The 23,780-nt window shown below is 38.9% G+C and overlaps 1 protein-coding gene and 1 non-coding gene across 2 annotated transcripts in view; both read right to left on the bottom strand.

Moving 5' to 3' along the window:
* GRIK2 (glutamate ionotropic receptor kainate type subunit 2) overlaps positions 1-23,780 on the bottom strand; it is a 1,085,136-nt gene that overhangs the window by 723,866 nt on the left and 337,490 nt on the right. Inside the window, exon 3 of the mRNA XM_040428804.1 lies at positions 15,141-15,398. Coding sequence (XP_040284738.1) covers positions 15,141-15,398 — 258 coding nt within the window. The remainder of the gene's footprint in view (positions 1-15,140; positions 15,399-23,780) is intronic.
* On the bottom strand, positions 9,416-9,501 carry LOC121000207. The gene has a single exon (XR_005778832.1). It is a non-coding gene; the product is annotated as a small nucleolar RNA SNORD71 (small nucleolar RNA).

Here is a 23,780-nt window from a genome sequence, read left to right as displayed (position 1 = left end):
CCTCTTCCTCTCCACACCGTCTCCATTTCCCATAGTTCTAACATTTTTATTTTTCCAATAACATAGCCTTATGAGGGCTTATTTTTTGCGGGACTAGTTGTACTTTCTAATGGCACCAATAAAGGTTGCATACCATGTAGTAGAAAGCAGGTAAATAATTCCAAATGGGGTAGAATTGGGCAAAAAACACATTTCTGATAAAGGTTTTATTTAAAAAAAATTTACACTGTACACTATGCGGTCAAATTTACCTGTTATCCTCATTCTCCAGGTCAGTACGGTTACAACAATACCACACTTATATAATTTTTTTTGTGTTTTAATACTGAAAAAGAAATTAAAACCTTAGAGGAAAAAAAAATTATTATAACTATATTCGGACCCCTATAACATTTTTGTAGTTATGTGTATGCGGCTGTGTGAGGGCTCAATTTTTTTGTGGGACGATCTGTTCTTTTCAGTGATACCAATTTGAAGTGTGTGCGGATTTTTGATCACTTTTTATAAAAAAAATATTGGGTAGTTAAGTGACAAAAAACGGCAAAATGGATTTTTTTTTTTTACCGTTATGCCATTTACCGTATGCAATTGATATTGTTAATTGTATGAGCATTTTCGCACGTGGCGATGCCCATGATGTTTATTTTTTTATTGTATAAGGATTTTTTTTTTAAGGAAAGTGGGGGTGATTTAAATTTTTATTTTATTTATTTTTTTATTTGTAAAAACTTTTTTATTTTTTTAAACTTTTTTTTAAGTCACCTTGGGTGACAATAACTGTCAATCATTAGATTGCCCATTATCTTCATTGATGGCTATATAGCCATCATTGAAAACTTCATTTGCACTATAACTTCATTTGCACTATACCAATACAATGCTGCCACCTAGGTGCCTGTATTGGTATAGTCATCTAATAGGCTCTGAAGCCTGCTTGAGGCTTCAGCCTATTAGAACAGTGTAACAGGTTTCACGATCTCAGTCGGCAAGCGCTGTTACCGGAGCGGAAGTGCGCAACTTCCTCTTCCGGACTGCACAGATGTCCATTTGACCACGGCATCTCAAAGGGAAAATGTATGCGATCAGCCTTATGGCTGATTGCATACATGTGCCGCGGGTCTCTTGAAATAGCAGAAACCCAGTGGCTATGGTGCCCGCTCTATGTGCGGCAGAGGTCCTTAAGGGGTTAATCCGCTCTGGCATACCCATTTCTCCAAACTCAGTGCTCTCCTGCCCTACAGGTGAAAGCCCTTATTCTGCCATCTGCTTTCCCTCCTTTTCCATATCATTTAAGATTGATGGGAATATGTCACCAGGAACATCCAGCTCCTCCTCTCCAGCATCTTGCTGAAATTTCTAGGACATAAAGACTTTTAAGGATAATTTGTAAGAAGTACAGCCAGCAAAAGATAAAGATGGTCATCATTAAGACTTGGCTCCCCTAAGGGGTACAAACTGGATGGTATTGGTTGCCACATTGGCACTGGATTAATTAAGGCTAGTGATGGACGAACATCGGCCGGGACGTTTTGCAAATTTCAGGACATATTTGCAGCCACAAAATACTTACTAGAAGTGCACAAATAGTCCGACAACATGGACATACCAGAGGGGATCAATGGCAAAAATTCCCACAAAAAATATGTATTTTAATTAGGGGACATTTTTATATATCTTAAAGGGAAACTCTCAAAAATGTGTCCAAATGTGGCCTGCTGGAGCCTAGACAAATTTTATTTTAGGTCACAGGAGTACGGGCCCCAAAAAATTGGCATTCACCTGACAGAAAAGAACAAGTGATTATGTGGCTGGAGGTATATTAGACGGTCAGTGGATAACAATTTTACTGCAGGCCAGTGTAGTACAGGCCCCAAACATTAGGCATTCACCGGACAGAATAGAACAAGTGATTATGTGGCAGGAGGTATATTAGGCGGTCATTGGATAACAATTTTACTGCAGGCCAATGTAGGACAGGCCCCAAACATTAGGCATTCACAGGACAGAAAATAACAAGTAATTATGTGGCTGGAGGTATATTAGGCGGTAACTGAAAAACAATTTTACTGTAGGCCAGTGGAGTACAGGCCCCAAACATTAGGCATTCGCTGGACAGAAAATAATAAGTGATTATGTGGCTGGAGGTATATTGGGCGGTCAGTGGATAACAATTTTACAGCTTTCCAGTGGAGTACAGGCCTCAAACATTAGGCATTCACCGGACAGAAAAGAACAAGTGAATATGTGGCTGGAGGTATATTATGCGGTCAGTGGATAACAATTTTACTGCAGACCAGTGGAGTACAGGCCCCAAAAATTATGCATTCACCTGACAGAAAAGAACAAGTGATTATGTGGCTGGAGGTATATTAGACGGTCAGTGGATAACAATTTTACTGAAGGCCAGTGGAGTACAGGTCCCAAACATTAGGCATTCACCAAAAAGAAAAGAACAAGTGATTATGTGGCTGGAGGTATATTAGACGATCCGTGGATACCAATTTTACTGTAGGCAAGTGGAGTACAGGCCCCAAAAATTTGCCATTCACTGGACAGAAAAGAATAAGTGATTATGTGGCTGGAGGTATATTGGGCGGTCAGTGGATAACAATTTTACTGCAGCCAGTGGAGTACAGGCCCCAAACATTAGGCATTCACCGGACAGAAAAGAACAAGTAATTATGTGGCTGGAGGTACAGTTGCAAGAAAAAGTATGTGAACCCTTTGGAATGATATGGATTTCTGCACAAATTGGTCATAAAATGTGATCTGATCTTCATCTAAGTCACAACAATAGACAATCACAGTCTGCTTAAACTAATAACACACAAAGAATTAAATGTTACCATGTTTTTATTGAACACACAATGTAAACATTTACAGTGCAGGTGGAAAAAGTATGTGAACTCTTAGACTAATGACATCTCCAAGAGCTAATTGGAGTGAGGTGTCAGCCAACTGGAGTCCAATCAATGAGATGAGATTGGAGGTGTTGGTTACAGGTGCCCTGCCCTATAAAAAAACACACACCAATTCTGGGTTTGCTTTTCACAAGAAGCATTGCCTGATGTGAATGCTGCTTCGCATAAAAGAGCTCTCAGAAGACCTACGATTAAGAATTGTTGACTTGCTTAAAGCTGGAAAGGGTTATAAAAGTATCTCCAAAAGCCTTGCTGTTAATCAGTCCACAGTAAGACAAATTGTGTATAAATGGAGAAGGTTCAGCACTGATGCTACTCTCCCTAGGAGTGGCCATCCTGTAAAGATGACTGCAAGAGCACAGCGCAGACTGCTCAATGAGGTAAAGAGGAATCCTAGAGTGTCCGCTAAAGACTTACAAAAGTCTCTGGCATATGCTAACATCCCTGTTAGCGAATCTACGATACGTAAAACACTTAATAGGAATGGATTTCATGGGAGGATACCACAGAGGAAGCCACTGCTGTCCAAAAAAAACCATTGCTGCACGTTTACAGTTTGCACAAGAGCACCTGGATGTTCCACAGCAGTACTGGCAAAATATTCTGTGGACAGATGAAACCAAAGTTGAGTTGTTTGGAAGAAACACACAACACTATGTGTTGAGAAAAAGAGGCACAGCACACCAACATCAAAACCTCATCCCAACTGTGAAGTATGGTGGTGGGGGCATCATGGTTTGGGGCTGCTTTGCTGCGTCAGGGCCTGGACGGATTGCTATCATCGAAGGAAAAATGAATTCCCAAGTTTATCAAGACATTTTGCAGGAGAACTTGAGGCCATCTGTCCACCAGCTGAAGCTCAACAGAAGATGGGTGTTGCAGCAGGACAACGACCCAAAGCATAGAAGTAAATCAACAACAGAATGGCTTAAACAGAAGAAAGTACGCCTTCTGGAGTGGCCCAGTCAGAGTCCTGACCTCAACCCGATTGAGATGCTGTGGCATGACCTCAAGAAAGCGATTCAGACCAGACATCCCAAGAATATTGCTGAACTGAAACAGTTCTGTAAAGAGGAATGGTCAAGAATTACTCCTGACCGTTGTGCACGTCTGACCTGCAACTACAGGAAATGTTTGGTTGAAGTAATTGCTGCCAAAGGAGGTTCAACCAATTATTAAATCCAAGGGTTCACATACTTTTTCCACCTGCACTGTGAATTTTTACATGGTGTGTTCAATAAAAACATTGTAATATTTAATTCTTTGTGTGTTATTAGTTTAAGCAGACTGTGATTGTCTATTGTTGTGAGTTAGATGAAGACCAGATCACATTTTATGACCAATTTGTGCGGAAATCCATATCATTCCAAAGACGGTCAGTGGATAACAATTTTACTGTAGACCAGTGGAGTATAGGCCCCAAAAATTATGCATTCACTAGACAGAAAAGATCAAGTGATTATGTCGCTAGAGTTATATTAGGCGGTCAGTGGATAACAATTTTACTGCAGGCCAGTAGAGTACAGGCCTCAAACATTAAGCATTCACCGAACAGAAAAGAACAAGTGTTTATGTGGCTAGAGTTATATTAGGCAGTCAGTGGATAACAATTTTACTGCAGGCCAGTGGAGTACAGGCCCCAAACATTAGGCATTCACCGGACAGAAAAGAACAAGTGATTATTTGGCTGGAGGTACATTAGTCGGTCACTGAATAACAATTTTATTGTAGGCCAGTGAAGTACAGGCCCCAAAATTTAAGCATTCACCTGAGAGAAAAAAACAAGTGATTCTGTGACTGGAGGTATATTAGGCGGACACTGAATAACAATTTTAGGCTTCCTGCTCACGAACGTCTGGGCCCCGTGGTTGAGCTGCGGCCCACAAACTGCGGGCCGCAATGCACAAACACCAACAGTGGGGCCTCCGCAGCAGATCGGGGACCCATTTACTTTAATGGGTCCGTGATCTGCCCGTCCGCAAAAAGAAAGGATGTGTTCAATCTTTTTGTGGAACGGAAGTACGGGACGAAACCCCACAGAAGCACTCTGTAGTGCTTCCGTAGGGTTCCGTTCAGTGCTTCCGTTCCACACCATTCCGCATCTCCGGATTTCCGGACCCATTGAAGTGAATGAATATACCACATATGCGGTCCGCAGCATGGGCACGGGACACCCACAGTCGTGTGCAATAGGCCTTACTGTAGCCCAGTGGAGTACAGGCCCCGAAAATTAGGCATTCACCTGACAAAAAAGGCCTTTTATGCCACTGTATATATATAAGACAAGGACCATTCTTTGTTCTGAGTGGTGGCGGATATGTGTGGGCTGGCATGAGGAAATTCAATTACATGTGTTCGTCACAGGTGTTGAATTCCTCCGAGATCCATGCCTCATTCATTTTTAGAAATGTGAGTTAGTCCACACTGTTGTGAGCTAGGCGAGTGCGCTTATCGGTCACGATCCCACCTGCTGCGCTGAACGTCCTTTTGTACAGGACACTCGACGAGGGGCAAGCCAAAAGTTCCATGGCAAATTGTGCCAGCTCTGGCCAAAGGTCAAGCCTGCACACCCAGTAGTCCAGGGGTTCCTCGCTTCTCAGAGCGTCCACATCGGCCGTTTACCTGATGTAATCTTACACCTGTCGGTCTAGACGTTCCCAGAGGATGGATCCGGAGGGTGGCTCTCAATGGGTTGCTTGCAAGAATGATCTCATATCCAAAGTGACCAACACAAGTTCAGGATGTGTGTCCTCATGGCTTCCAGGCACAACAGCCACAGAACAGCATGACAAAGTCTCACCGGGCACGTCGAATAGTTTCTGGGGAGCTTGGGGGTGCAGCGGAAGAGGCGGTAGCAGTGGAAAAGGAGAAGTCAGCCGAGGAGGAGAGGGAGGATAGATTAGGAGGAGGAGAAGAAGAGACAGGCCTGCATGCAATCTGTGGCGGTAACACCAAATCCACACGGGTGCCACGGGTTACATGCTTGACGGCTGTCAGAAGGTTCCCCCAGTGGGAAGTTATGTACCTTCCCTGCCCGTGTTTGCTAGACCACGTGTCTGTGGTTAGAAGTATCTTGGCATCGACACTCCGTGCCAGAGATATATACAATTGCCGCTGAATAAAGATGGCCTTGCAGTTCGCACAGAGGTCGATTTTTGTTTTTCGCTGTTAACTTTAATGGTTTGCTGCTCCCCGCACAGGCGAACATATGGCGATGTCCGCGGGTGCCATATTATTTGCACTGTGTAGAACTTTGACATATGACACATTCATCAGGTGGGACAGGTTAGCCAATTGAGATGTGTCAGCTCATGGACACACCCCCTACCCTATAAATAAACCCGATCTGGCCGCCATTTTACATTCAGTCTTTTGCAAGTGTAAGGAGAGGTTGCTGTGTGGAGCAGGGACAGACTGTTAGAGACACCAAACGCTAGCTAATAGGTCCACAAAAGTCATTTTAAGGACTGGTATAGGTGTGCTATCGATAGGTGTGACATAATGAGGGGTGTAATATACTTATAATATACAGTCAGGTCCATAAATATTGGGACATTGACACAATTGTAACATTTTTGGCTCTATACACCACCACAATGGATTTGAAATGAAACAAACAAGATGTGCTTTACCTGCAGACTGTCAGCATTAATTTGAGAGTATTTACATCCAAATCAGGTGGACGGTGTAGGAATTACAACAGTTTGCATATGTGCCTCCCACTTGTTAAGGGACCAAAAGTAATGGGACAATTGTCTTCTCAGCTGTTCCATGGCCAGATGTGTGTTATTCCCTCATTATCCCAATTACAATGAGCAGATAAAAGGCCCAGAGTTCATTTCAAGTGTGCTATTTGCATTTGGAATCTGTTGCTGTCAACTCTCAAAATGAGATCCAAAGAGCTGTGAAGCAAACGATAAGTAGAAAAGCCACGGCACTCCAATGGATCAAATTAAATTCCTTTTATTACACCTAATGCAATGATAAAGACGGTTTGGTCGAAACGTCGCTGCATTAGGTGTAATAAAAGGAATTAAATTTGATCCATTGGAGTGCCGTGGCTTTTCTACTTATCGCTGGCAACTTCGGGAACCCCTGGACCGGGATCCGACGCTGCAGGCACCACCACGTATTGGAAGCATTGAATCAACAGTGAGTAGTGCTGGCCTAATTGTTATATTACGTATCAGTGAAGCAAGCCATCATTAGGCTGAAAAAATAATACAAACCCATCAGAGAGATAGAAAAAACATTAGGCACGGCCAAAACAACTGTTTGGAACATTCTTTAAAAGAAGGAACGCACCGGTGAGCTCAGCAACACCAAAAGACCCGGAAGACTACGGAAAACAACTTTGGTGGATGACCAAAGAATTCTTTCCCTGGTGAAGAAAACACCCTTCACAACAGTTGGCCAGAACAAGAACACTCTTCAGGAGGTAGGTGTATGTGTGTCAAAGTCAACAATCAAGAGAAGACTTCACCAGAGTGAATACAGAGGGTTCACCACAAGATGTAAACCATTGGTGATCCTCAAAAACAGGAAGGCCGGATTAGAGTTTGCCAAATGACATCTAAAAAAGCCTTTACAGTTCTGGAACAACATCCTATGGACAGATGAGACCAAGATCAACTTGTACCAGAGTGATGGGAAGAGAAGAGTATGGAGAAGGAAAGGAACTGCTCATGATCCTAAGCATACCACCTCATAAGTGAAGCATGGTGGTGGTAGTTTTAGGATGTTAGAAAGCTTAGAAGTTTAGAAGCAATTCTTAAAGATTTTTTACAATTTCCAAAACACACTTTTTAAGGACCAGTTCAGATCTGAAGTCACTTTGTGGGGCTTACATAGTGGAAATCCCCCATAAATGACGCCATTGTAGAAACTACACCCCTCAAGTTACTCAAAACTGATTTTACAAACTTTGTTAATCCTTTAGGTGTTCCACAAGAATTAAAGGAAAATGGAGATGAAATTTCTAAATTTCACATTTTTGGCAGATTTTCCATTTTATTAATTTTTTTTCTTTAACACATTGAGGGTTAACAGCCAAACAAAACTCAACATTTATTACCCTGATTCTGTGGTTTACAGAAACACCCCACACGTGGTCGTAAACTGATGTAAGGGCGCACGGCAGGGCGCAGAAGGAAAGGAACGCCGTATGGTTTTTGGAAGGCAGATTTTGCTAAACTGGTTTTAGATGCCGTGTCCCATTTAAAGCCCCCCTGATGCACCCATACAGTAGAAACTTCCAAAAAGTGACCCTATTTTGGAAACTAGGGGATAAGGTGACAGTTTTATTGGTACTATTTGGGGTACATATGATTTTAAATTGCTCTATATTAAGATTTTTGTGAGGCAAGTTTTGACCCAGTTTTTTTTTTTTTTTTTTACAAGATTCATCTGACAGGGTAGATCATGTGCTATTTTTATAGAGCAGGTTGTTACGGACGCAATTATATCAAATATGTCTACTTTCTTTGTTTGTTTGTTTCAGTTTTACATAATAAAGCAATTTTTAAATATAAATTATGTTTTTGTGTGTCCATTTTCTGAATGCCATATGTTTTTTTTTTTTGCCGATCGTCTTGTGCAGGGGCTCGTTTTTTGAAGAAAAAGTTGAGGTTTTTATTGGTATCATTTTTGGGTACATAGGATTTTTTTTATCATTCATTATTACACTTTATGGGGCAAGGTGACCAAAAAATCTGCTGTTTTGGAACAGTTTTTATTTATTTATTTTTACAGCGTTTAACTGAGGGGGTTAGGTCATGTGACAGTTTTATAGAGAAGATCGTTACGGACGTGGCAATACCTAATATGTATACTTTTTCTTATTTATTTAAGTTTTACACAATAATAGCATTTCTGAAACCAAAAAAAATATGTTTTAGTGTCTCCATAGCCTGAGAGTCATAGCTTTTTTATTTTTTCGGCGATTGTCTTAAATAGGGTATCATTTATTGTGGGATGAGGTAACGGTTTGATTGGTACTATTTTGGGGGTCATAAGCCTTTTTGATCGCTTGCTGTTGCACTTTTTGTGATGTAAGGTGACAAAAATGGCTTTTTTTACACAGTTTTTATTTTTTATTTTTTATGGTGTTTATTGGATGGGGTCTAGCATGTGATATATTCATAGGGACAGTCGTTACAGACGCGGTGATACCTAATATGTGTATTTATTTTATTTTTTTCATTTTTTATAGGAAAAAGCAATTTATTTTTTTCATTTTACATTTTTATTTATTTATCTTTACTTTACTTTTATTATTTTCACTTTTTTTTAATCAAGTCCCTCTTGGATCTTGAAGATCCAGTGGGGCTGATGGCTGTACCATACTTTGCAATGCTCTTGCATTGCAAAATATAATACAATCAGACGCCCTGTAGGTGGCAACAGCGGACGCTTTTGCAAAGCTGCAGCCCCAATGGTGGAGAGAGGGATCCTCCTCCCTCTATTAGCCCCATGGATGCCGCTGCCACTGCATCTATGGGGTTACAGCAGAGTTTCAGCATAGAGCTGACACTCTCTGCTGATGGCGGCGGCTCAGGAATGGAGCCGCCGCCATCACACACAGCAGGGGGACCGCACGGCATGGGGCAGCGCTGAAAAGGGGGGGGTGTCAGGGCCAGCATTGAGGGAGGTGATGCATCTCGAAATGGTGGCAGGAGGAATGTATGGGGTGGGGAGGGGCGGACCGCATCAGGGCAGGAGGCAGGAGATAAGCTTCAGCGGCAGGCGGACACAAGGGGGGGCTTGGAGGGGCACAGATGAGGGGCACAGATGGGGGGCACAGATCGGGGGGTGGGCACGAGGACACTACCTGATTTCAGGCTCTGATCTGCAGAGCGCAGATCAGAGCCTGAAACCGGCATTTTTTCACTTCCGCGATCCGATTGGTTAGTCTGCACAGATAGGATCGATTGCCGGCAAGGGGCCACTCTGATTGGTCCCTTGCCGGCATTACTAGACTGTATGCTGTCCGTGACAGCAGCAATGCTCGGGCAGAAGCTTTAATCCAAGCGCTTTGCAGCGCTTGGATTAAAGAGCTGGCTTGACGTCTATACACGTGGTAGCTGCACGGGGTATGTGCAGCTATCACGTATATATACAGATTGTGGTCGTGAAGGGGTTAATCAGCTCTGGCATACCCACTTTTCCAACCACAGCGCTCTCCTGCCTACACAGCTTTTCCTCCTTTTACACATAATCTAATATCGCTGAGAATATCTCATCAGGAACATCCAGCTCCTCCTCTCTCTTAGTCTTGTTGACTTTTCTAGGACAGGGAGACTTTGAAGGATGATTTGAAAAAAGTAAAGCCAACAAAACATGAGCATTACAATCTGGCCCCCCTAAAGGGTACAGACTAGATGGTATTGGTTGGCACACTGGCACTGGAATAATAAAGGTTTCCTTCTTATTGGTTTTGAATTACATATCTTAGTTTACGGCTGATGTAGGAATAAGTAAATGTAGGAATCACTAAAACTCATCCAGAATAAGTCTCCCTGCACTTCCCCTGCAGTCTCCCTGCACTCTCCCTCATCAATATACTTCAATAATCATTTTCAGCAACACTGTCCCACTGTCACTAGCGCATGAGTGTTTGCTATGCTTCTCCCTATACTCAGATCACAGGGCAATGACGCAAACCGTGCAGGATGAGGGTTTCATAGGGCTGTAACATTATAGGGGGTGGCCATTATGGATGATCTTGCATTTCTGGGCTTTTCTCCTCTACACTTAGTTTTGCTTTCTAACATGTGCAGCAGCCATTTTAGGAAAACTGATTTGTTACCACGTTTAGACGTTTTCCTACCTGTTCAGACCGAATTCTGCTTCAGATGCTTTACTTCGCTCAACATGAATTATAAGACTTAAACATAAAAGTAATTTATGAGTACAAAATTTTACAGATACTTGTAGAAATAAAAAAAAGCTCCTTTCATGGTAATTACTGATGTTTCAGTTTGTAGTAAATATGTACTAGTCGCTTTTATCTAAAATTCCTGAAGTATTATCTGAAGCAATACCAGGAGGATAAGTTATATTGTTAAAATAATCCAATAAATGACTCTTCATTATATTGCTTAAACTCTTAGAAACATTGGTCAATATTTCTTGTTAATGATGCAGATAATGTGTTAACAAATCTAGACATTTATGTGACTAAAGCATTATAAAAACAGAACAACACATGTTCATTACAAATTTTATTGATGAATTGGATGCCTCCTAAAACGTATTTATTATGTGGAATGCACATTATGCAGAATAATTGTCTAAAATTTATTAAGACACTAATGTTCTGCATTATCATAAAAAAAATATAACCAACTTTCAATTAAAGATTACCTTTCTATAAACACATGCAAAACACATAAATGTAATTAATATGTCAAAGAACTACGGAAATATTGTAGTAAGAAGAAATTTATATTGTAGCAATAACTAAAGAACTTGTTATTATACAATTTTTAATCATGTAAATGTAAGTAATATGTTTAGATATGACATAGTTAGGAAATATAAATTGTATTGTTTTCGGGTATATGGGCATCATGATGGGCTGACAAGTATTTTTTCCTTTATAAAGGTTTATTTGTGGCATCTACGGCAGGGAATATCCTATGAAATTTATAGTGGAACACACAGTGATTCATAATGTAAAGAACATATTGAATTACAATACCAATCACAAAGTGGTAGCTACCAACAATAGCTTAATAGTGTTAATGATCTTTAAAGGGTTTTCTGAGTTATTTTTATTGATAAGTCATCAGTGTCTGAACGGTGGGGGTCCGACACCCGAGACCCTACCTATCAGTTCTTTGAGAAGGCATCGTTACTCACAGTAGCACCACAACCATCTCTCTGCTCACCAAGCACAGCGTTATACATTTGGTATAGCAGCTACTAGCAGAGGCTAGGCCATGTGAACAATGAACATGATGTCACATGGCCTAGTCAAAACTAGGCCATGTGTGAGATACCATACCCAGCTAATTGGAAAATAAAAAAATAAAAATCAATTATGTCATTTGGTATCTCATAACTCCACAAACACTAGTCTTTACCAGTCTAGTGTACATTACTACTTTTTTTTTAATCCTTACATGAACTTTACCTAGTTCAAGAATGCATTCTATGACTTTATCCTAGGACTAAAGTGAGAGCTATCTTGCTACATGAGTGAAATCTCCCTGCATTTTCTCTCCTCTGTGCTTGAATTTCAGTTATTGTCTATGGCTATCAAACTCAGGTCTTTTTGGAGACTTTGTTCACTCAGAAAGTGATGGATTTTTTAACATCTCATCAGCCAATCACTGGCCACAGCAGTGATGTGTGAAAAAAATAACATTTGTCAACTAAGCCTCACCTGTCATACATTTTTCAATATATAATCCGATACATATTCCAAAACAGTTTAATATGTATCCCTTTGCAGTAACTAAAATCTAAAAGAAATATTAAGACTGAGGTGCAGTATACTGTATCTTTAAAGTGTCTTTATATATCCACCTCCTTGTGTTCCTATTGTATTCTAACACAAGAACCTACAACAATTTACAAATTCTGTAATCTCAATACCTAACAATTTCAGTTTCCATATGGTCTTGTTGAGCTCTTTTTCAACATATAGCTTTATTTATATCCATTTACTATATCATACGCCTAAAAATCAGCTATGAATTCTAGAGCATTAGATTCCCAGAGGAAACAAGTCAAGACTTTACCTGTGTATTAGTAAATGCATAGTTCCCCACTTCTTGTGACAAGCAAAACATGAAGATAAAGAACATGTATTTCACGTTGAAAAACAAACCTTTTTTTCCACTAATATATTAGTAATCCACAATAAAATACAATACAGACAAGCAATAAAAGCTGACATGTGCACAGCAATGTTTGTATCAAAGGATATTATTAATGTGGTCTGCCTTAAAATATTGAAATGTAAAGAAGATTTTATGAAATATTATGAATGTGTAATATCTCTCATCTGCTAAACTGATATATTGAATTTTAAAGAAAGTTTTTATGAAATATTGTAAATTTATAATATTTCTTATATTCTAAACTGATATTTTTAGTGTTAAATGGATATTTGGGGATTTTAGTATTGATGACTTATCCTTTGGATAGGTTATTAGTATCTGTTCAGTGGGGGTCTGACTCCTGGCATCTCCGCCGACCAGTTGTTTTCAGAGGCTGTGACACTCGAGAGTGCGCTGTGGCCTCTTTCTAGGCCTGTGACATTATGTCCATTGATCAAATGTGCACTACAGTCCTATTCAAGTGAATGGCACTTAGCTGCAATACCAAGCACTGCCACTCTACAATGTACAGCCCTGTGCTTGGTGTAGTATGAAGTTGCTGCAACACTGGAATGAGCGAATCAGTCTTTTCAAACAGCTGATAGGTGTCAGGAGTCAGACCCCACCAATTAAATATTGATGACCAATCCTTAAGATAGGTCACCAATATTAAAATCCGAGACAAGGCCTTTAAAGATAGTATAAATCCTGGTCACCAATTTCTTATGATTTAAGTTTAGTTGTTGTTGCTTCTTTATATAAATGCTCTGCTTTTTTTGTTATTATACATAATTTGCATTACAAATGGAGATGCCAGCGTGCTTCTATTTGGTCAATTAATGTGAACAAAACCAATTGTTACCCTAATTGCTAATAATTAATAGAAATGATTAGCATAAATGTATTTCACACACTTTGTCTACAAAGCAAATTCTTCTACATATAACTTTCCTTAACAGCATGAACTATATAATTTTTACATTATTTATCCCAAATAGTGAATGCCATAAAAGAATTTTTTTTCAGAAAATGCCAGTTTCTGGTTTTGTTTATCCTGCCTCAAAAAAGAAAAAGAACAAAGTGTTCAGAAATACAGTACATACCCCAAGATCAACAAGATCAATATGAAACATTTAAATCATCTTGCAAAACAAACAAGCACTGTCTATGGAAAAGTAAAAATAAATAAATTGGGATTTTCGAATGGAGCGACACAATATTTTTTTTAAACAATTACAAAAATTGTTTTATTGAGAAAATTGGTAGTACAAATTAAATAAGTTAAAACTTATGAAAGAAGTGTAAAAAAGGCCTTTTTCCAAATTGCGTATTGTGGTCTACTGTTTGTTACTTTTCCTTTTTAAAAAGGGTGTAGGCTAGGGTTCTAAGGATGGGGTCTGGTCTTTTGTGATACAACACCTTAAAACCTATCAGCACCTGGGGTGGATATAGAATACTAAATTCCCTGTGTGGCTTACTTTGGTGACCACCTGGACAACCCCTTTTTTACTGAAAATAGGAACATAATATAAAACGTTCAAGGTCTGGGCATAACAATATGCTAGTTCTCATAATTAAATACATGTAAATTAAATTTGATTGTATAGTATTATACCAGCCACCTACCATTTTACTAATGGAGAAAAGAAATCAATCAATTTCTGCCAGGTTACATTGTTCTTCATACAGCATAATTAAAGCAACATTCAGTGTTAGTTTAATTACGACCATTTTTCCTCTGTCATTATGCCTGTTGAAGTTATATCATTTGTGTGTCAATTATGTAGCACAAGGGTGGTCATTTATACAGTAAACCTCATTGGGACACTTATTCAACTCCAATATTGTGATGAAAGTGTAACGCTATTAAACAGATTAACCTAGACAGCTATTACATGAAACAATTGAATTCAAACCACTGCTAAGCATGGACACATTGACACCTATGTAAGGGAATGCTATTGTATTCAAGACTTAACTGGAAAATCAGAGAAAAGTATTAGTAACTGACAGTCACCATAATCTACTTCATCAAATAAAATTAAATCAAATATCCTAGTTATCTAAAAACTTGTCTAATTAAATTCAAGACACTTTTAATAAAAAGAGACAGCATGTTAAAAAGAATGGTGTCTTGAGTCCCAGTGGCACGGATTGGGTTCGATTAACATTTAGGAAGGTCAGAGAGGAAAATGCTATGTTGTTTACGCAGACTGAAGGTCATAAGAGTGATCTTACTAAATCAATAGTTTCTTCAGACTGTTTTAGATCTTTAAAATGAGACTCGTTTAAAAGAAAATGTTTAAAGACTAGCTTGTTAAATGTATCTCTTGTAGTGAATCTATCACTTGCATTGAAATCTTTAAGATGGTCTTTAAGAAGTTTCTCTTACCCGTGCTGTCATCATAGGCGATTGTAACTGTTTTCCACTTGAAAAACTGCACCAAATCAAGAATTGCTCGACTCAGTGAGGAAAAGTCTGGATACAAGCTGACGTAGAATGAATCCCTGTTATCCGAAACTTGATGTTTCCAGCGAGTTTGGATATGTGGAACCCCAAGGGCATTACATATAGACTGCACTGCATTTGCTGAAGAGCTGTGCGACGGTCCAAATATAGCTGCTACTCCCAGAGACAACTGTTCACAAGCTAAAAGAATACAAAAGGGGACACAAGAGTAACATTCAGATCTATTTTATTTTAAAAATGTAGTAAGATTTGTATCAGCACATACATTTAGTGTCAAACAAAATATATACAGTCCAATCTGTGGGTATCAGGTTATAGATCAAGAGAAGCTGAGCAAATAGATATATACGGGGTCATTTATAAATCTGAAATATATCTAAATTAGGCATATTTCAGGTGCAGATGGTGGCGTAACTAACTTTGACTTCTCCCCGCGCATGCAAGTTCTAAAATTGTGGGTGTGGTGTGGGCAGGGAAGGGGACGGCAGGCCTGTCTGATTCATCGTCTTACATTTAGAACTGGCAGTGGATGCACTGAAGTTATAGAGAGGCCTGCACCGCTTCATAACTCCGGCAGATCCGCCACCAGTTTAGGGCTTTATTAATAGTGTTGAGCACAAATATTCGAATCGCTAATTTAAATTGTGAATATCGCCACTTTGAGAATTCACAAATATTTAGAATATAGTGCTATATATTCGTATTTGCGAATAGTGTTGAATATTCTAATCGCAAATTTATCGCAAATTTATCGCAAATATATTACATTGCCGATTTCTTGCAATTAAGTAAACAATGACTGGAGATCACAAATTCTCGAATTTGCGAATTTATGGTGAATATTCGGCCAAAGATTTGCGAAATATCGCAAAATAAATGTGTCCCATAGTTTTGTAAAAAAATATTTAACTCATTTAATTCTGGACTCCTCATTTAATTCCTTCGCACTCTGAGCTGAGGAGTCCAGTAGGTGGTCCTATTCAATGATTGATGGTCTCCCTTGTCTAAGTGTGCATACAGAGTCTGATGTGGAAAAATGAGCAGAACCTCCCTCTGGTCTCCTGGGCTCAGATTGAGCAGGAATAAAAAAAATATATAATAACTTGTATAGTATCTTTTCCCACAGGAATTTCTGCTCAGCCTGTTCAACGTGACAGGTTTCCTTTAATTATAATGCAGAGTTAAGGGGGTTTTCTGAGTGTTTTATACTGATGACCTGTCCTCATGATAGGTCATTAGTTGGTGAACGTTTGGTATGTGAGGGTTGAGCTGCATATACTGCAGTTAACCTAAGAATGATATGGGAAGACACAGATATTGTGATGTCCTAGAATATTAAGCCAGATTACTAACTCAGTCCTGCTAATGGATGGATAAAAGGAAGAAAAGAGTGAAAGAAGCCTATCCTGAATAATAAATTATAGTTTTTTGTTTTTCATTCTTCCAGCTTTTCGTTATAAAGAACAGCATAGCAAATGAGTACAAATTTAAATTTAAGAAAAGTAATAATTTGCTTCAGCTACATTTTCTCAAAATCCTTTACTTTAGCTGTCTGTAAATATTTTTTAATATGGATTGAAAAAAAAAAATCTACTGTCCTATGCATTCACTTTGTATTGGTTCATGCAGATGCTGATATAGAAAAGCCTTACATAAATATTTCAATGTAGTCAAGTATAGATTAGTCTTGATTTGTATAGTTTTTGCCTTTGTCAAGATGCGCTTAGCTGCCACTAGCCCATACACTTTTGGTATTTAAAAATCCATTAAGGTTTGCTCTGTGCTGAACTCTAAAGAGTGCATATGTATGTCTAATAGGCATTTATGTTCTTTTATTGTGCTGATCTCTGCTCCCTCTTACTAATGGAAATGATCGTGAATAGTAAAGCTTGTCAAAGTTATAGCATGAAGATGATTGTAAAAGGATTTTTTTTCACTTGTAGGAAACAAACTAGAAGGTTTAAATGTGACCTTTGCCGTTTAAATGAGTGACTTTCAACATCAAGTTAAAACAAATATCTGAGAAAAAAAAATACTACTTTATTATGAAATCTACTTTTAATTTAGGAGCATTCTAATAATGGTTTTTAGCAATATGTATAGCACTGTATAAAGCAGATGTTATCATCTATTGATTGGTAATATGGAATGTTTTCTTGAAAGCATTTTCCATTTCTTGAGTAGGATTTACATGTTTATTCCACTGTTGTATATATTGTTATGTAAGGTACAAACGTGTCCTTACCTTTTCATAAATTTTGATAAGAAATACAGTTTCTGACAAAACAAATTCATTTATTCAACCCACACCTATCTGACTTGGTGACATATGCCACCAATGTCTCAGATGAGACAACCCCTTTAATGTGGTCTTCCCGTTAGATTATTGTCCCCTATCCATAGATTAGGAAATAACTATTAGATTGATGGGTGTCCTACTGCTAGGAAAACCACTGATCAAGATATTGGGAGCCCTGTACCCCTGCAGCCTCCCTGAAATGAATGGAACAGCCAGTTGGGCATGCATGCTGCAGCTCCATTCATTTCTATAAGAATTCTGGAGATAGCCAAGAGCTATACTTGGCTATCTCTGGAACTTCCATAGATCTAAATGGAGCAGCAACGTGCATGCCTGACTGGATACTCCTTTAATTTCAGAGGGGCTGCAGGGAGTACAGAGCCCCAATTTTCATGATCGGTGGGGGGCCCAATGGTAAGACTCCCCCCCCCCCAATGATCTAATAGTTATGCCCTATGCTGTGGATAGGGGAAAACTTAATCTCACCAGAATACACATTTAATGGGGTTTTCTCACTTCAGTAAGTGGCATTTATTATGTAGAGACTTACTAATGTATTGTTATTATCCATATTGTCTCCTTTGCTGGCTGGCTTAATTTTTCCATCACATTATACACTGCTTGTTTCCATGGTTATGGCCACCCTGCAATCCATCAGTGGTGGTCGTGCTTGCACACTATAGGAAAAAAGTGCTGGCCTCTCTGGTGGCTGGGACTGTGGGAGTGCACATAGGCTGGTGCTTTTTCCTATAGTGTGCAAGCACGGTCACCGCTGATGGATTGCAGGGTGGTTGTAACCATGGAAACGAGCAGTGTATAATGTGATGGAAAAATAAATTAAGCCAGCAAAGGAACCAAAATGGACCTTGTATTAACTTTCTTTATATAATAAATGTTATTTTTGGAAGTGAGACAACCCCTTTAAGTCACCTAATGTTGGTATACTCAGCTATAGTAAAAGGTACAAATACAGTTGTGTTCAAAATTATTCAACCCCCCCCCTGAGTGTTTTGGCCAGTTTGACATTGATTTTGATCATTTCAGTCATCTTGTTTACAATTAAATCAAAGAGGCACTTGTAAGTCAGACAAACATAACATAACATCATAACATTTATAATGAAATAACCACAAATGTCTTTTCTGTACTCACATCATTATCAGTTTTATTCAACCCCCAAGTGACATTCAATCTTAGTACTTAGTACAACATCCTTTTCCAGTTATAACAGCTTTTAAACGTGAAGCATAGCTTGACACAAGTGTCTTGCAGCGATCTACGGGTATCTTCGCCCATTCTTCATGGGCAAAAGCCTCCTGTTCAGTCACATTCTTAGGCTTGCGCACTGCAACTGCTTTCTTTAAGTCCCACCAGAGGTTCTCAATCGGATTTAAGTCTGGTGACTGCGATGGCCACTTAAAAATGTTCCAGCCTTTAATCTGCAACCATGCTCTAGTGGACTTGGAGGTATGCTTGGGATCATTGTCCTGTTGAAAGGTCCAACGTCTCCCAAGCCTCAGGTTTGTGACGGACTGCATCACATTTTCATCCAATATCTCCTGGTACTGAAGAGAATTCATGGTACCTTGCACACGCTGAAGCTTCCCTGTACCAGAAGCAAAACAGCCCCAAAGCATGATTGACCCCCCACCATGCTTCACAGTAGGCAAGGTGTTCTTTTCTTCATAGGCCTTGTTATTCCTCCTCCAAACATAGAGTTGATCCATGGGCCCAAACGGTTCTAATTTTGTTTCATCAGTCCACAGAACACTTTTGTGGTTTGTCCACATGACTTTTGGCATACTGCAGTCGACTCTTCTTATTCTTTGGAGACAGCAAGGGGGTGCGCCTGGGAGTTCTGGCATGGAGGCCTTTATTACGCAGTGTGCGCCTTATTGTCTGAGCTGAAACTTCAGTACCCACATCTGACAAATCTTTTTTCAGTTCCTCAGCAGTCACACGAGGACTTTTCTCCACTTTGCGCTTCAGGTAGCGCACAGCAGTCGAAGTCAGCATCTTCTTTCTGCCACGACAAGGTAGCGTTTCAACAGTGCCCTGTGCCTTGAATTTGCGAATGATGCTTCCTATGGTGTCTCTTGGTATGTTTAACATCTTTGCAATCTTCTTATAGCCATTGCCCTTCCTGTGAAAAGAAATCACCTCTTCTCTTGTCTTCCTGGACCATTCTCTTGACTTCACAATGTTTGTAAACACACCAGTAAATGTCTAGAAGGAGCTGAGTATCACAGTCCTTTTAAATCTGCCTAATTGGTGCTTATTATGCTTGATTGCTGCTCCTTGACATCCACAGGTATTTTTAATACCTGATCGAAAACACTTGAATGAACCTCTGTTCTTAAGAGTGGTAGTCTTTAAGGGGTTGAATAATTGTGTCAATGAAGAAATCACAAAAAAAACATTTAATACTGTATTACAAAAACAATTGATGTCATTTTAGTTGCATTTGGTTCTTTAAAAAGTCCTTGTAAGATTTCATTCTGAACACAATTACAAATGTACACTAAATTCACTAAAACCCTTTACAGCATTGGGGGTTGAATAATTTTGAACACAACTGTAGTAGTGTATTATGGGCAGTGTCTGTTTTTTTTTCATAGTTTGTTATTCAAAGTACCTAAAGGTTTGCACAATGCTTCTATGGTCATGTCCACTGTGGTATCGTGTCAACTAGTTTTAAAGGACACAATATGTAAATTATGTTTTCAATTCAATCTGTTTTGTCTTAATTTTTATTGGTTAGAATAATATAGAAGAAGAGACAATTTGCCTGCATAATACACCAATGTGAACCAAGAATTTCCTGTCAATTATCAATTAAAGGGGTTTTCCAATTGTTTTACACTGAGGATGGGGGGGGCGTCCTGAATACGGGCACCCCCACCAAACAGCGGTTTGTATTGCTTATGAAGCACAACGCAGTCCATTGGATAGTGGCTATGCTTGATATCACAACTCAGCCATATTCTGTGAGGACATAGCACTCACTGTAGCTCTACAGCCTCTTCAAACAGTTGATAGGTGAGGGTGTCAGGAGTCAGATGTCCACCGAGGATGGTTCATCAGTATTAAAATTTCAGAAAACCCCTTTAAGTAAAATACCAGTAAAAATAAACCTTTAATACTCATAAGTGGCAACTGGCCCACTGGGTTATTATATCAAACAGCACACATAGCCTTCAGTCTGAGAAAGGCAGGGAATGATTGAAGTTGGGCACTCTCTATAAATATAGCAGACGCATTACTGATTCTGAGTCCGAAGGTTCTTTTACACTGATCAATATTTTAAGTAATGATTGGGAACAAACCAAATATTCCCAATAATTGCTTGATTGTCAGCAGAGCTGAGGGCTGCCTTTCCATGCAGCCATTACCTCTGCTTTATGGGGACAAGCAATCTCTACAGTCTTTTCTTGTCCCCATAGGAAATCCTTTTTCCTAGGAAGCAGATTGCTGTTTACACAGGACAATCTACTGCCTAGGAATGATGATTTAGGTGCCAGCTGAAAAAAATGATCATCCGATTAAGGGGCTTTTCTACAAAGGCTCAGTCCTGATAATTGGCCTGATTACTGGCCGGTATAAAAGGGCCTCTAGTTTGCAGTATACTTTCTAAGATGCTATAAACCAAAAAGCACAATATTATTTTGAGTTGAATGATATAATAGCCCACGAGAACAGAACGTCACTATAATTCTGCCCTTGAATAGGACAATATATTGTGGTAACGTATTTTTTCATATCATTCTTCCAAATATAGAGTTTCATGCCACGGTGCATTGTGCATTTTGCATAGCAGGCCATCCAAATTGTAAGTGAAAAGACTGTAGCACAGTGTAGAGCAATACTCAAATAGAATAGCAAGACAGCCATAAAAATGGATGCTATATCTATACAGATTTCCCATTGTCACAAGGTGGTACATATAGATATGCACACTTAGAGAATATGATGGTGCTCTAAATGATAATTACCTTGGTACTTTTTAATAAGATAATATCAGAGTAACTTGGAAGGTTGAAATCTGTGTAGTCCTGCATACATTTTTCTTTGAAGAGAGGTATATTTTTTGTAGACTAGAAAAAGTAACAGTGTTATATATTACACTGAGCAATTTTTGAGCCAATTATCGGGAAAAAGTGTTCAAAAGAATACCTGTTTCCAATCATTCACCGATATAATCATGATGTTTGATTAGGCAATAAGCTACTTTGTCAAATGATTTGCACCTTTCAGAATTAAACATGCCTGACTATCATCAGCAGCATATTTCCCTGTATAATCTAGGATCTGTTGCATATAATATATATAGATTTGGTTAGACCGGCACTCTCTATTTGGAAGCACTCAGAGATATATGTGGCGGTATAATAGGAGCTATAATGTACAAAGAGCAATAAACCAGATTAAAAACAAATAAATATATGTATAAAAACCCAAATAGATTACATTTTTTTTTTATTTTTATAAAAGGCACCTCAAGTTCATACACTACGTTTAATTCATAAAACACTTAAAGCTTCTAGAATCAGATAAAAAAGTACATCAAGAAACCATTGCAGTGGCTAGTAGGGATACTGCTTCAAAAATAGTCCTTCAGAATTAGTCTCATAATAGTCAGGAGATATTTTCAAACATATGTTGCAACAATGTAATGAATCAGTGTACATTCAGAGCAGGGGTTCAAAATTCCCGATAATCTCCTCATAGAGTGCTAATTAATCCTGGTGTCTCATGGAACGCAATACATGGATCAGAAGTTGTCCAATATATATATATATATATATATCTCTATTCACAAAACCATAATCAAGTGTTTTGTGAATAGAGAGATATATATTGGACAACTTCTGATCCATGTATTGCGTTCCATGAGACACCAGGATTAATTAGCACTCTATGAGGAGATTATCGGGAATTTTGAACCCCTGCTCTGAATGTACATTGATTCATTACATTGTTGCAACATATGTTTGAAAATATCCCCTGACTAATTTAGAAGGACTATTTTTGAAGCAGTATCCCTACTAGCCACTGCAATGTTTTCTTGATATGTCATTTTTATCAGATTGTAGAAGCTTTAAGTGTTTTATGAATTAGACATAGTGTATAAACTTGAGGTGCCTTTTATAAAAAACTGTAATCTATTTGGGTTTTTATTAGTGTTGAGCGAGCATGCTCTGCCGAACTGTTGTTTGGCTCGAGCATCGCTATGCTCGGCAGATCCGAGTGCTCGGCCGAATAATTTGGGTGCGCAAATACAATTTTATACAATGGAAGTCAATAGGAGAACCCCAGGCACCCCCTGCTCAGAAGACAAGAGGGTGTGTGGTTCATAAAAAAAAGGTTAGAAATTGATGGAAACCTCATCAAAATGGTTTGGAAACAGCATTAAGAGTATATCTGGATGTGTATTAGACTCCTATTTTGGACGACATACAACAGACAACCACACAAAGGCTATATGCCAAAAGCCAGGTATGTGCCAAATCTATCCATGAGACAGATAACCGCCAGCATACCTTACAATGGCAGCCTTGTGCACTATGAGATATTCCAAACCAGCACTCATCTGACTAAGAACCAGTAAACCTCAGTTATTTTGCATCTGTTGGATGGCTTGGGTGGACCTGCACATCTAGATCAATATCATTAAGATGACAAAAAGTTTTCTGATTGTCCTAATATAATATTCAATAACCTTTCTATACAGTTTTGTCATGTATAAACTCATTTGCATAAACATGGGCACATGCAAATGAGCAGAATCTCTCATGAACAGCACCCTCTAATAGTTGCATAGTGTTATGACAAGACTATTCACTCACAACAGCAAATAGTCTTGTCATAACACTATGCAACTAATAGAGGGTGTTGTTCATGACTCATGACTCATGAACAGCACCCTCTATTAGTTGCATAGTGCTATGACAAGACTATTCGCTGAGAACATATTCGCTATATTGCTCTATATTTGTTTTCTAGAATATTTGTAATGTTCTAAAAAATGAATATATAGCAATATAGCGAATATTATGTAATAATTATGTAGTAAGTCAGTGATAATATCTGACACTGGAAAAATTGGTAATAACTCAGTGTAAATCGCAAGTTATTACCCAGCTTTCCTAGTGTCAGATTATATCACTGAGTTATTACCCAGCTTTTCCAGTATCAGATTTTATCACTGAGTTATTACCCAGCTTTCCCAGTGTTAGATATCATCCTAGTGTAGATCGCGAATA

Source organism: Bufo bufo, chromosome 4 (assembly GCF_905171765.1).
Source record: "Bufo bufo chromosome 4, aBufBuf1.1, whole genome shotgun sequence".
Classification (NCBI taxonomy): Eukaryota; Metazoa; Chordata; class Amphibia; order Anura; family Bufonidae; genus Bufo; species Bufo bufo.
This window is presented reverse-complemented; position numbering and strand designations above follow the sequence as displayed.